Consider the following 14,240-nt stretch of genomic DNA (forward strand, 5'->3'; position numbering starts at 1 on the left):
AAGATCTTCAAATGGCTCCCAAGCAACACTAGAAAAACTATTACTTACACCCTAATCATAAGCAAGTTGGACCACGGGAACACCCTCTATGCCAGGATCACCAAGCAACTCACTAAAAGACTACAAACCACCCACACCTTGGCAGCCAGACTCATCCTCGACCTCAATCAATCAATCAATCAAGGCATTTATAGAGCGCGCTAATCACCCGTGAGGGTCTCAAGGCGCTGGGTGGGGGGGTTACTGCTGCTCGAAGAGCCAAGTCTTGAGGCGCTTCCTGAAGGCGAGGTGGTCCTGGGTAGTTCTTAGGTGAAGTGGAAGGGAGTTCCATGTCTTGGCTGCCAGGTAGGAGAAAGATTTACCTCCAGCGGTGGTTCTGCGGATGCGAGGGACGGGGGCGAGAGCGAGGCTGGTTGAGCGCAGTTGACGGGTGGGCGTGTAGAACGCTAGGCGACTGTTGAGGTATTCGGGGCCCTTTTTGTGGAGGGCTTTGGGTGCGTGGGTGAGGAGCCTGAAGGTGATCCTTTTGTTGACGGGGAGCCAGTGCAGGTGTTTCAGGTGGGCGGATATGTGGCTGTGACGTGGTATGTCGAGGATGAGGCGTGCGGAGGCGTTCTGTATGCGCTGAAGACAGTTCTGTAGCTTTGCTATGGTTCCAGCGTATAGGTTTCCGTAGTCCAGGCGGCTTGTGACGAAGGCGTGGGTAACAGTTTTTCTGGTTTCGGCGGGGATCCAGCGAAAGATTTTTCGGAGCATGCGAAGGGTGTGGAAGCAAGATGACGAGACGGCGTTGACTTGCTTGGTCATGGTTACGAGGGGGTCCAGGATGAATCCGAGGTTGCGTGCGTGGTCTGAAGGGGTTGGTGCGGTGCCCAGGACCGTAGGCCACCAAGAGTCGTCCCAGGCGGACGGGGAGTGTCCGAGGATGAGGACCTCCGTCTTGTCTGAGTTCAGCTTCAGGCGGCTGAGCTTCATCCATTGAGCGACGTCTTTCATTCCATCCTGCAGGTTGGCTTTGGCGGTGGCTGGGTCTTTGGTGAGGGAGAGTATCAGCTGGGTGTTGTCGGCGTAGGAGATGATGTTGATGTTGTGTTTGCTAGCGATGTTGGCGAGGGGGCTCATGTAGATATTGAAGAGGGTAGGGCTGAGTGAGGAGCCTTGTGGGACGCCGCAGATGATCTCAGTGGGCTCTGAGCGAAAGGGCGGGAGGTAGACTCTTTGGGTTCGGTCAGAGAGGAACGAGATGATCCAGTCCAGGGCTTGTCCTTGGATTCCAGCGGAGGCGGGTTATTAGGGTGCGGTGGCACACGGTGTCGAAGGCTGCCGAGAGGTCTAGGAGGATGAGGGCGGTTGTTTCTCCGTTGTCCATCAGGGTTCTGATGTCGTCGGTGACTGCGATGAGGGCGGTTTCCGTGCTGTGGTTGGCCTGAAAACCTGATTGGGAGGGGTCGAGCAGGTTGTTATCTTCAAGGAAGTTGGTCAGTTGCTTGTTGACGACCTCCCACACAGAACTCACATTACACCACACCTCTCAAAGTTCCACTGGCTCCCAGTACACAGATGCACTCATTCCAAACTCCTAAAACACATTCAAGGCACTACACAACTACCAGAACCACCAGAATGGTTGAATCTTCATCAATGAACCACCCAGACTCCTACGCTCCACAGGATTACTACTCACACATCTCAAACATAAACAGAACCAGATCAGGAGGACAGACATTCTATCTAAAGCTTGGAACAGCCTTGCACTCCACATCAGAGCCGCCTCCCCTATTCATGAATTCTGCAAGAAGCTAAAAACCTACCTTTTCAATTAACCAACCTACCATAAGCAGGACTAGGCATACACACCTACTCAGTGCCAGGATACACTTGTGGGTGATAGTGTGCTTTACAAATGCACAGAACATAGCATAACATCTGAGCACAGGTTGAAAAAGAGAATGAATGAATGAATGAATTGCATTTCTAGAGCACCCATTTATTATTATGGTATTCTGGCTATGAATAAGGCTACTGGGACACAAAAGGTCAGATGAGAAGAAACAGCCAATGTGGCAGCCAGGAAGAAGAAGGAACAAGACCTATAAGAGTTTTTCGGTTGCATCGTACAACTTAAACAACTTAAAGGCTGACTCAAACAGAGTGCAGTGCCTGAGACGGGAAATAAGAAGCAAGAATATGCTGATCGATTGACTGAACCTTTTTTGTGAAGGACGTGACTGCAGGAGCACAAGTCTTTGACTATGGAGCAATAAGAAGACGAAGCAAAGCCTCGAGAGAGAGGGAGGAATAGCAGAAGTGGGGAGAAGGTGATCAAGAATATGCTGAGCGGCCACATTTTGAAAAATCAGAAGAAAGAATTCAAGTAGAAAAGGAAGTCCATGTAGAGTGATCTGACATTGTCAAGGCAGAAAAGAATGATATTTTGCACCAACATTTTACAGCAGTCTAGTGGAAAAGGGGGATACATTTGTGGAACATCCAGATGTCAAACAAACAAGTGTAAAAGACACTGTTTGAGCTGATCAGAAAAGGAAAGAGACTGGTCAAAGAGAAAGTTTTTCACATATTTGACCAGAACATGAGGGTAATCAAACTTGGGGAGCACAGGAGAAATGACCAGATGGCCACTAATAATCATTACCCCCATTTTACTGTAGTACATCAAGAAACTGAACTTCATCCAAGAATCAATGACTGAAAGACAAGCCTGGAGTTGGAACGGGCTGGATGGAATGGTCTGCACCCAAATCATTGAGTATCATCCGCGAAAGGCCACAGGATTTAAATCAATAAATAAGAGAGAGCATTTTAAGTACACCACAGATAAGATGTTTAAAGGAATAATAAAATGGAGGAGGATTAGCTTGTGTGATACGCATGTGATCACTATAACAGAAAAGATATGAGCCACAGAAGAGTGTTATTGTGGATTCCTTTTGGCAGAAATAGCAAGTAGCTTGTATTCCGTGTCTTTTTAAACCTCGAAAGACATGGGTGGCTTTAAAATTATGATTGCAGTCAGATTACCCTGTCCTTTCAAGAGATTTCCACTGTGTTTAGGAAAAGATAGTTCGTCAGAGTGCCAGGGAGTTCGAGAGTGGCTCTGTGAGGGCACTTGCTTTTGAAAAGTGCAATAAAGTGCAAGCCTGTATTAATCGAAGTCTGGAAGTAACAGACATCGAGATTTATATAATATCTGAAGGAGAGTGCAGTCAAGGGAGCAGAATGGCTTTGGCAAAGTTAGAAGATATCATTTTAACCACTCTTTGGCCACAAGTGGGGAGAAACAATTACTAAGAGGTTAGCACTAAAAGGTTAGGTTGCGAGGTGGTAAGAAAATCACAGGGATAGGTGCTGAGGTGAATTGCTTGAGTAATAAATGCTTTCTTGGACCCCTGCCTCAACATGAAGATCAATCAAGCACATTCCAAATCTACTAAATAATGATAAAAGCTTGCATGCTACAGAGCAGAGTATGGGCAGACAACACTGAACGGTATATGGTTTAGAGTAAATATATGCTTAACCCTTATTACCACCCTACTAATAATAACATTACTGTGGTTTTGAGAACAGTGGTGCTCTAATCTATATTACTATACCTGCTCTGTATCATGTATACAAAATATCTCAAAATCTGAATAGTTCTGCACCACGCAAAGGACACATAGGACCGATAAATATTGGATAAGCGCCTCACTCGCTTTCAAATCACTTTGGGACTACTTCAACATCTTTTGAAATATAAAATGAACAACCCTATGTAACTCATTTACGGTTACGTCAATATTACAATCCAGTCTGCGATACCCCATCTAAACTTAGTAAAATGGAAAAGGTTAACGAGAACCAAGTACAGGAGCTGAATGCTTTTAAGGGGGATGTGGCAAATTTAACAAAAAAAGGAAATGATCACTAAATTTGAATGTAACTTGAGTCTGAAAAAAATAACACTTGATTTACACATAATCAAATGGCTTTGTCTTCACACTGAAAGACTCTGCTTTCAAAAAATGTCTATAAAGAGCAAGCCACATTAGTCCAATGTGTCTTATAGTGGTTTCACTCCTACGTGCCAAACACAGTCTGAAGCAGCACAACGAGAGACAAATATGCTACAATTAGTAAAGAAATGGCATTCCATTCTAAGATTACAAATATTATTTCAACGTAAATCATGCCAAATTTCTAGTATAGACCAGGTACAAACCAGCTTCACTCATAAATTTCTCCTTAACTTCTTGGGTAGAATCCTTCTTACAGGTCTTCACAGCCACATTGATCCGATCTCCTCGCTGAAAAGAGAAGGAGCAGGAAAATAAATATTTTTATCCGATCAGTGTTATCACAAACTCTATGTGTACAGAAGATGATAACTTAGTTTTGTTTGGCATAATTCATATATTAAGGGAGTACTAACTTCCTACAAAGTCCCGTTACTTATTTTAATATTTAAGGCACCCTCTGACATCAGAACATGCCTATAATAAAAAAGCAACGCTGCAAGCTGACTATAATCCTTTATTACAAGTGAGGTGGTCCAACTACACAGTGGCGTCCACCTGCAATACTTGCTGCTGCCACCTCGTTTAACATGTTTAAGCTTTCGTTTTCTTATGCCTTTAACATTTAAATTGAACAATTAAAGATTGTGTAAAATACATTAGTTTTACCATATTATACAAGTTGGGGTCAATATTATATACCATACAGCTTCATAGAACAATAGTTCTTAATTTTCAACATTTCAATAAATTACCTCTTTTTTATTATGGCATGACTACGTGGCCTATTACATTTTTATATGAATACCCTAATCTTCTATCTGTAAACATCTGAATATTTTCACTGGCATGCTGTTAAGATGTCAAGGGCATTTGACATCAAGTACTGGGACTGAATTAAATACTGATAAAAGGCTGCTCTCTGAACTTCCTCATCAAAAGGAGAGGAGTAAAGTGGAGGCAGGAGAGACAAAGTGTTTTTGAGGGCAACCCCGATCAAAGAGCACTTTTGGAAAGTTGGTAGATGCCCAACTAGAGGAAATTTGTAGTCTCACAATACCCACATCTAATGCATATGAACCACATATATGTCATTGCTTATCTTTGGCCCTTCTGCATGCATCACTGCATCGTTTATTTTTTAAAGTTCTTAGAATTGCTCTTAATTTTAAAATTTGATTTCTGGTGAGATATTGCTTGTGGAATTCATTTTTATCATAAAAACATTCTTAATCTGAATCAAAAAGCTATTCATAATTTCTTCTTTCGCCTACTTTGTGGTGAGGCTCATTTTTGTCTGTTTTCATTCATCTAATAGGACTGGTGCTATCCAAAATACTTTATTCAGTTAAAAAACCATCAAAGTAGATAAAGTACATAATACATTACAAAACAGATAAAAAAGAGAATAAAAAATGTAAAACATTTAATGAAATTTGTACACATTGTCAGACTCTAGGAAAAAGTGGTATTTTCTGATGCTGTACCAATGTGTTGTACAACATGCAAAGTGTAAGATAAAAAATGATTGTAAGAGCAATGTAATTCATTAATATTCTGAGTGTACGCTTCCATAAACATAGATGAATTGTTAAAATAATATGCATGCTGGCATAGCTCTATTAAAAAAATGCTTGTAGTTAATTGGGTACACAGGCTAAGATACACCATTGGACACACAAGGTACATGCTTTGGTTAAACAAGCAAAGACAGTGCTGCTATTGCTTTTAAGTGATGGACACTCTGCCATTTTCAACTTTTTTGGTCAAGGAAGGACACAATGTGATTTGTTTCTGCTACCTTGTAAAGGGGGTTGGTTTGAACATTATTATTGGCAAGTGTTGACTTGTGCGTAAAATATTTTTTTCACCTGCTCCAGGTTTGTTCGTTCTTCGATTTTCCACTGCACATTGTCAACGATGATAATCATGATGACTTTTCTATGCAATCCTTTGTTAATAACGCAATACCCCTCAAGAACATGGTTACCAATCAGCAAAGTTTCAAACTTCATAGATAGGCAAATGAGGCATACTTTATACAGTTTACAAAGTTTACTGAGTTTCTCAACTTTGCCTAACTTCATTTGCAGAAGTGCATTTTTGTGAGAGACGCTTGCTTGCAAAATATTTCATACGAGAATTATCCTCCTGAAAGAGGTTTTTGCAGAGTTTTTCTACCACAAGCCTACTATTAGTGGAATGTTTTTCCTGGCATTTGTCTTTTTCTATGTTTTGCAAACTGATCTTTACTTTACGAAGGTTGCAATGTTTAAAGTAGCTGAGGAACCATCTTTGCAACACAGCACAACTGCACTCGTAACACCAATGTTGCATTATTAGTGCAGCAAGTTCACTGATAACTACATTGCATTAAGTTAATTTCACACAAAGTGAGAATTTGTGTTGGGTGTCAATCAACTGCATATTCATCCAATTAGAACTACTGAGAAAGGTCACCAGTATTTGAGTATACTTGAGTTTCTATGTTGTGGCCCTGAGGAGAGAACACCGCTTATGAAACATTTGACATCGACCATGTGAGTCAGGGCTCTGGGATTGATTTAGAACTCGGCGGGCAGGTTACTCTGTCACAGCGGTGACAGTTACCCCGGCCGCCAAAATCTAAGTCCCATTCTATCCTATGGGATTGAAATTTCGGCGAATGGGATATCCGTCAGCGTTGTGGCAGAGTAACCCGGCCACTGAGTTCTAAATTACGCATTATGTGTTTAAATGCCAGCACGAACTGGCAGATGGAAAATTCTCCTGCATTTAGCGTCTTTGATATCTGCTATCTTTAACCCCTTATTTTCTTTCACCCATGAGATCCATAAACTAACAATTTCATGCTCACATGGACCAGAGAAGATAAACAGTGGAGATTCAATCTCACCAGCAATGAGGCCTTTTGTCTTGCTCTTGTTAGGCCTTCATCATTATAGCTTTATGGGCCTGGAATATACCTAAAGTGATTGCACCTGGCCCTTTCAAGGAATGTAATGTTAAATAAATAATTACATTTTCATGTTTAATTTTCTATCGTATTTCATGCTAACCTTCAGTATTGATGACTAACATTAAAGTATAACAGTGGGAAGAGATAGAGACTATGCCATTTGCAAAGTCATCCAATTCTTAAGGATACCATAGCTTTGGACTAAAGTTAATTCATAGTTAACATACATATAATGTATTGATGGCATTTATGCATCGAAACAATTTTACAAAATATACATCTAAGCCAAGGGAGCAGGCCAGATAGCCTGTGGGATTTACATTTGAATTTTTGTAAATCCTACAGAAAAGGTTTGCTCTTCTGGTTTTTTCTACTTACAGAATACCATTTTCCTACCAAGCCTACGCAGGAATTCTGGCAGACCAGCACACTGACAACTTACAACTATGGTGAGAACCGAATTGCCTGGCTGCTTGAACTGACACCAACATTACTACTCAATTGTTTTAAGAGCTGCACAGCATGCTGGAAGGTCTTCAATGTTTCAACGCACCTGATTCCTGTACACTCCTTCATATACCTCACCGAAAAAGCCTTCTCCTAGGATCCGGCCCAGTGCCACATCTTCTCGACAGATTCCAAAGCGGAGAGCTGATGAAACAAGAAAGACACCTTCAAATCAACCTGCAGGTTACTCTGGAATGAGCAGCAGCTCTTTATACATAATCTGTTATACAGGAATGAGGAGTGGGATAAAACAAATTGTAGGGCCTAGTCACAAAGGCATTCTGAAGTATGTAAAGCAGTGCCCCTAAAGTACTTTTATGTACAACTACATGCCTTTGCGATTTGGTCTCAAAACAAGTAAAATGGGAATAAAATGGAAATATTCAGTTAATGCTTGTATACAATTAGAACAAACAGAAATAACTGTGCCCTCTTTGCTCTTTCGTGAATAGGGAGTTGGATAATTTAGGACTGATTCACAAAGGCAAGTAAGATTAATGAAAAGAGTATTCCTGTAGAAGTACTTCTCAAACGTATAAAAACTTTTTTGTATACGTATAATATCTGTAATATGTATGTGTGTGCTGAATATGTAAAATATTCAAACAATGAAAATATTTGTTCAAAACTGAATGTCTACTATATGTGAATGATACAAAGTCAAACCTACCTGCAAATTCACTGTTCTTTGCATGGTGACTGACAATTGGCTTTGTTATTCTATCATGCTAGTTACTTACTTACTGTACATTATGCAGGCTGCCATGTAGGGCAGCACTGAAGGACGTCCACCTTTGTCTGTCTTCAGTACTTTTATGTACAGTGCCACAGCTGTGGTTCAGGGCCTTAATTTTGGTTTCCATGGTTCATCTGCAGGTGCTCTTTGGCCTGCCTCTCTTCTGTTTGCCTTCTGGGGTCCAGTGTAGATTAATTCTTGTGATGAGGTCTTGTTCTGTTTTTTTTTGGTGGATCCTACCCACCACCATCTATTCCTTAAAATGATTGTTGTGTAGCCATTTTAGCTATAATTTTATACAGGTTAATTTAGCATACTAGGCCTGACGCTGTGCACTTTAACCTAGATATATTTTATTAAACTTTGTTTTATTATTTTAACATTAGCTACATTTGGGGTCTTGTTTTATTTTCTCTATCTAGCTGTTCTTCGCCTAGGTCAGTACTGTGTTCTTACACAAGATACTTCTCTCACTATGTGCTTTTCTCAAGGCTGCAGTAAGATAGGTTGCCGGGAAAAGTGGTACACTTTGTCTCCAGTGTTCAGAGATACATACAAACTTTTACGTGGGGATCCTTTTTTGGAACATCAGCTGTTTTATTATACAAACACTACTTTGACCCATGTATGTTAGAGGGAGATTCCAGCCAGATGGCCATGACTGTATGCTGATTACCGATTGCTTCACTACAGCTGCTTATGTAGACTAAAGGTCTCTTGCTCAGGTATGAGGAATATTGTCTTCCTAGGGGGAACCTGAAAGGCAGAACTAGAGCTTAACATGCTGTGCTCTAACATAGCTTAGGTAGGTACTATCTCTACAAACCTTAGTGATAGTATGGCAGCGTTATTCTTGTGTTTTACTCTCCTTGTCACAATTTTATCTTATTGTGCTTCATCGTCCTCATTATTGCAATACGTACTTTACTCTCTAAGATGCAGTTACTTCAATAAAACCTTACTGAATTATACTCTGCCTCTGATTGTCCTTGCATATGTGAGACTAATGTAACTGAGCGAAACGGATGAGATCTGAGTGACCACGATTCCCCTGAGGAGTCAGTTATGTCATGCGCCCGGTTGTCCTGGTCATCCCTTCTCTTGGGTGGAGATGCGGCACTGCTAGTTGGCCAGAAAAGAAAACAGATTAGGCAGACAGGTGTCACATGGTGCGGGATCAGACTCAGTCCCTCTCAGCATAGGTGATTCTGCCGTCTGAATCCAGTAGTCTCATTCGGATAATGAGAACCTGCCCAACATTATGTCCAGATTATCTTGTTTGCATCTTGTGAGCAGGTCCTGGTTGGAGATGGTTCACGGACAGAAAATCCACAAGACTCTTCTTGGTTTACTGGTATGGGAGGCTGGCATTTTTGTGACGTTGCTTTTTGGCATCCACCAGCATTCTGATCCATACAAGAGTGTGGGTTGAATGCAGCTCTGGTAAAGCCTCAGACTGGTTTAGGGCTGTGCTAAGATGATCTCCACACATTGTTCAGCATCCTGAAGGCATTACATGCCTTGTTCAGTATGCTCTTGATGTCACTGCCTGCTCTTCCATCATGTCTGATAGTTCTGCCTAGGTAGGTAACCCCTTTTTCATGGCAAGGTCCTCTCCATCCATCTTGATTGCTGAAGGGTTTGGAATGATGAGTCATGGCTTCTGATTTCTTCAAGTTGATCTTGCTGTGCATAGCTGTTGAGGTGAGGCATTTTTTCTGCACATGCTGGTGTGTGAGAGAGCAAAGGTAGGTCATCCATATAGTCAAGGACCTCCAGTGTGGAGAATTAGGTCCATCTTCTGCCTCTGGCTTGGTACTGACATAAGCAGCTCATCACCCAGTCAATAACTAGGTTGAAGAGCAGCACTGACATCATGCATTCCCTTCTCACACAGGTCTTGACTTTGAAGCTATACATGCAATCTCCTACCCTGCAGGTACAATTATCATAGACTCCCTTGATGAGGAGAACTATCTGCTGTGATATGCCATAGGCTCTCAGTGTACGCCAGAGGCTGTCACAGTGGATACTGTCAAAAGCTTTCTCAAAATCAATGACGTGGATGTATAGTTTTCACTGTTACTGAATGGACTGCTATTGATGTTGCGTAGAGTAAGGATCAGATAAACACGCTCTTTGGCCTTGCTGAACCCAGTTTGTTCTTTTCTTAACTGCTTGTCCACAGCACCAGAAATGTGCAGTACAATGATCATTGTTAGGATTTTTCTCTGGATTGATAGGATAGAAGGATGATTCCATGCTCATTACAGGTAGTTAATGCTCCCTTCTTTGAGATATTGAAGATAATGTCTTGGTTCCTTTTATCCTTTACATTTTTCCTCTCAAATGAATGTAAACAGGGATTGGTAGATCTTGCCTGATGTTTCAGGGTCTGCCTCGAACATTTCAGCTTTCAGGTTGTCAGGAATTTTTCCATTCTTGAGAGACTGGATGGAAGTGTTGATTTCGTCTTTCTGTTGTGGGGCGGAGTTCACATCCAAGTCTGTTTATGCTTCTTGGATGTCCACTTCGCTTGCTGGTACTAGTTTGTTTAAGACTTATTTGAAGTGCTTGTCTGAAAGTGCTTCCTGCTCTTTCTCTGTTGTGAGCAGTTTGTCTTGCTTGTCCATGACAAGGGTGCCATATGATGCACAAGATTTATCACTGACTATCTTTGTGATCTTGAAGACCCTCCTCCATTCTCCTCTACTTGCTGCCTCCTGAGGTTATCCATGTACACCTTTTTGTACCTCTCTTCTCACTCTTTTGACGACATTCTTTGCTTTTATGTACTGTTGCTTGTACTTTGCCTGCAGCCTCTGAGATTTGGCCTTCATTAGATTATTTTTGCTGCCCTCCTGTCTCTAATAGCTTGCCATGTGTCTTGTCTTCTACATTCCGTCCTCTTCCTTGGCTTGGTCCCCAGACATGCTTCACTGCTCTTCACAACTATTCAAGAGACCTGTTTCAATTTATTGTTGACTGTGTCTGCAGATGGCTCAGACTGATCTTCCTTGTCTGCCAGAAGTTGGAATCTGTTTTTGATTTGTTAGGCAAATGCCTTTTCTTTCTTGGGGTCCTGCAATTTTGCCACATTTGAAGTGCTGTTGTACTAATAATTTGTATTCTGTTTTTCTGAGCATCTATCATATGAATCTCAGTAAAACATTTGAAATAGCTGATGAACTATATGCAAATTATGTTTTTCATGTATAGCTCTACTAGTCATAAGGTATACGCTTCTCAATGCCAAAGTCTCTATGGTGGTTCCTTATTTGAAGAAGAGTATAATGAAATTTAATGTCACTAGTCTCCATCTCTTTCAGCATGATATTAGTTTAAAGCCTCATTCTTTTTAAGGACGTTGCAAAACTAGTTGCATTTGGAAAGCTAATTGCAGATCATTATTTGCTGGATAGTCCTCACAGCAAAAATATAATGACCAATTCATGAAGCTGTTGGCGCACATACATTTTAGTTAACATGTTTAAATATCCTTTTTTGCAAGTGTAAAAGCAACATTTACGATCCATAAAAGCTACTTTTATACTGATAAAAATATATTCTCTATCTTTGTATGAGCAGGCATACAAGCAGGGTTGTAAACTGGGCATTACAACGAAAGCATGGCCTAAAAGTTCGTGCTCACATATATATTCACTAGTTTGTGGACACAATTTGTCCCATCTAGCTCCTCACATGAAATTGTCAGAGATTTATAGCTGTCATGGGCACCAGTGAATCCCTTTCTATGGTGGAAAGATGTGAACAGTATGCCCCAAATTTATTTGAGTGTAAGATAACGTTATTTTCTCTGAAAAAAATATTTATGCATACATTTCCAGTGGTGAAAACAACAAACCTAAAGTTACCAAGTGTATTTGTGCAGTTCAATTTTGCACATGTGAAAAACAAATTTGGTATGGTTTCAGGAGAACTCTTGGAGAAACTACCCAGGGAGTGGAAATGTTCACCCAACAAATAATTCTTTTTTGTATTTTATTGTGGTTTGAAATTACATAAAAGAAGATGAAAGATAAAAACATGTCACAAAATTGTATATTATATCACCTCTTCATTAGCAATTTGAATACCTGCTATTTTTATGTGATTCTCAAACATTCTGTAAATATATTCTTTTTTTAATGCCTTCCTACATTATACCTCATCATAAATTCTATCCTTTTATGTAGGAATGACCATGTTTTACTGACCTAGAAAGTTTTGTTGTCAAACATAGATTTCACAAACTAGAACATTGATTATAGAAAATGTTCTATGTCCTTGTAGGTCCTCAGCTGTTGATGAGGGCTCACCACTGGTGTGCTCTTTGTAAAATCGCATTGCCTATCACACTCAGTGCAGCTCTTGACACTGTACTTCCTAGAAGTCAGTACACTAGCCTAACACCAAGACACATAAAATGATAACTACTAGGAAATAGCAAACTACCAGTATAAGTGCACACTGTTCTGCCCAAATAAATCTCTATCACCTCTAATGACACACATATTGTTCCAGTGTGCTCCAAGAGACAGAATGTTAAATGGTTTAATGTAATTGGCAGAATCCCATACACAATCCTAGCATGTATGCCTGCAATAATTTCTCCTAGGTCATCCACCATTATCTGCTCAATGTCTTTGTTCACGGTTTGTTGTCAAGAGAAATGAATGAAAAAAGTTAGACACCCAGAGATCTGGAGTTCTACTTTCAAATCAGCACTGTCTTCAAAGGTGTACACATGTTTCCTGGACAGCTCGGAAAAGTTCTCCCACACGCCATCCCTAACTTTTACTATGAGGATAAACCCTAAACCAACAACAAGTTGAATTAAGCTAATGCAGTGATTGTCGGCTTGCTTAACTGGGGCTGTTCTATGCTGGTTTATGGAGAGGTGATGAAAATCAGGCTTTTAGGATATCCACAAGATATGAATGTACAAACAATTAAATAGTTTAATTCATAAAGTGTAAGGTTAGCCTAAAGTTCTGACATGAATCTTCTCCCATTGCAAAGTTGGACAATTCTCAAGTAGGCCGACTCCAAAAGGTAAGGTATTAATCAGGCAGGGCGATAGGTGCCTTTGACATTCAGCCACTTCTGAAATCCTCTTCTGAGTCATCTACACTGGCTCCTTGTCAGTACAAGATTTAAGATGAAATGTATCACATATATACCTTTACATGCAAATGCCACAAAGGCATCACTCCACAGTACTGGTATTGTACTTTTCTTTTCCTAAGAACATTCATCAACCAGCCTCCTATGATGCAGAGACCATCAGTCCAACATCAAAGGAAGGTGTGACACACCGTGTTGGTCCAGGTCTTGTACTCTAGTACTGGCTGCTCCTTCTCTTTGAGGCTCTTGTTGTTCAAAATGCACCTAGGATAATTCTACAAATCAATGTCCATGTCCAAATCCTGAGTTAGACTTTGCACGCTCCCTTGCAAAAAACAGGAATGTCGTAACTAGAAATAATAGATTTGTAGCCAATAGGCTGCAAGTACATTACAATAGAAAGTGGATTAACATTTGAAATTGGGAATGGGAGCATGAAATTGTAGAGAGTTTCAGAACTCACACAAGGGTAGTTGTGTGTTTTGCAGTGATTGTGACATCATAGATTATGACTTGTATAAACTGCTAACGGTTAGGTTAATAATTGTCCATGTGTCATGTGAAAGTTTAGACTAGGGCGCTTATGTCACAGGACACCTTGTGTTAAATCTCAAAACTCTCAATACAATGATGCATCTTTACAGGTTGGGCAAATCATGCCTAACCTCTATATAACTTACTCGAAGATTTGGGAGCTGAAGTCTCATCTGGAATTTCAGCATAGATGTCAGATTCTGAAATAGAAAAACAAAATACTTTATTATGTAGGTAAAAAATCACTTTTGCTTATTGACTCGTCACAGTGCTTCTCAGATCATAAGTGGGTTTCTATCAGCATTTGCCATGGGCCTATTCCACAGCTAATGTTTTTCTAGTCACAAAGGACAGGCTCTCA

The 14,240-nt window shown here is 40.6% G+C and overlaps 1 protein-coding gene across 11 annotated transcripts in view; it reads right to left on the reverse strand.

Annotated features, from left to right (window-relative positions):
- The window catches only part of PTK2B (protein tyrosine kinase 2 beta), a 382,496-nt gene that overhangs the window by 71,469 nt on the left and 296,787 nt on the right, over positions 1 to 14,240 (reverse strand). For all 11 annotated transcript variants that reach the window (XM_069233734.1, XM_069233744.1, XM_069233739.1 and 8 more), the window contains 3 exons: positions 14,026 to 14,079; positions 7,529 to 7,626; positions 4,223 to 4,307 (listed from right to left, as the gene is read on the reverse strand). In XM_069233734.1, coding sequence (XP_069089835.1) covers positions 4,223 to 4,307; positions 7,529 to 7,626; positions 14,026 to 14,079 — 237 coding nt within the window. The remainder of the gene's footprint in view (positions 1 to 4,222; positions 4,308 to 7,528; positions 7,627 to 14,025; positions 14,080 to 14,240) is intronic.

The sequence above is a fragment of the Pleurodeles waltl genome, chromosome 5 (assembly GCF_031143425.1).
Source record: "Pleurodeles waltl isolate 20211129_DDA chromosome 5, aPleWal1.hap1.20221129, whole genome shotgun sequence".
In the NCBI taxonomy this organism is placed as follows: Eukaryota; Metazoa; Chordata; class Amphibia; order Caudata; family Salamandridae; genus Pleurodeles; species Pleurodeles waltl.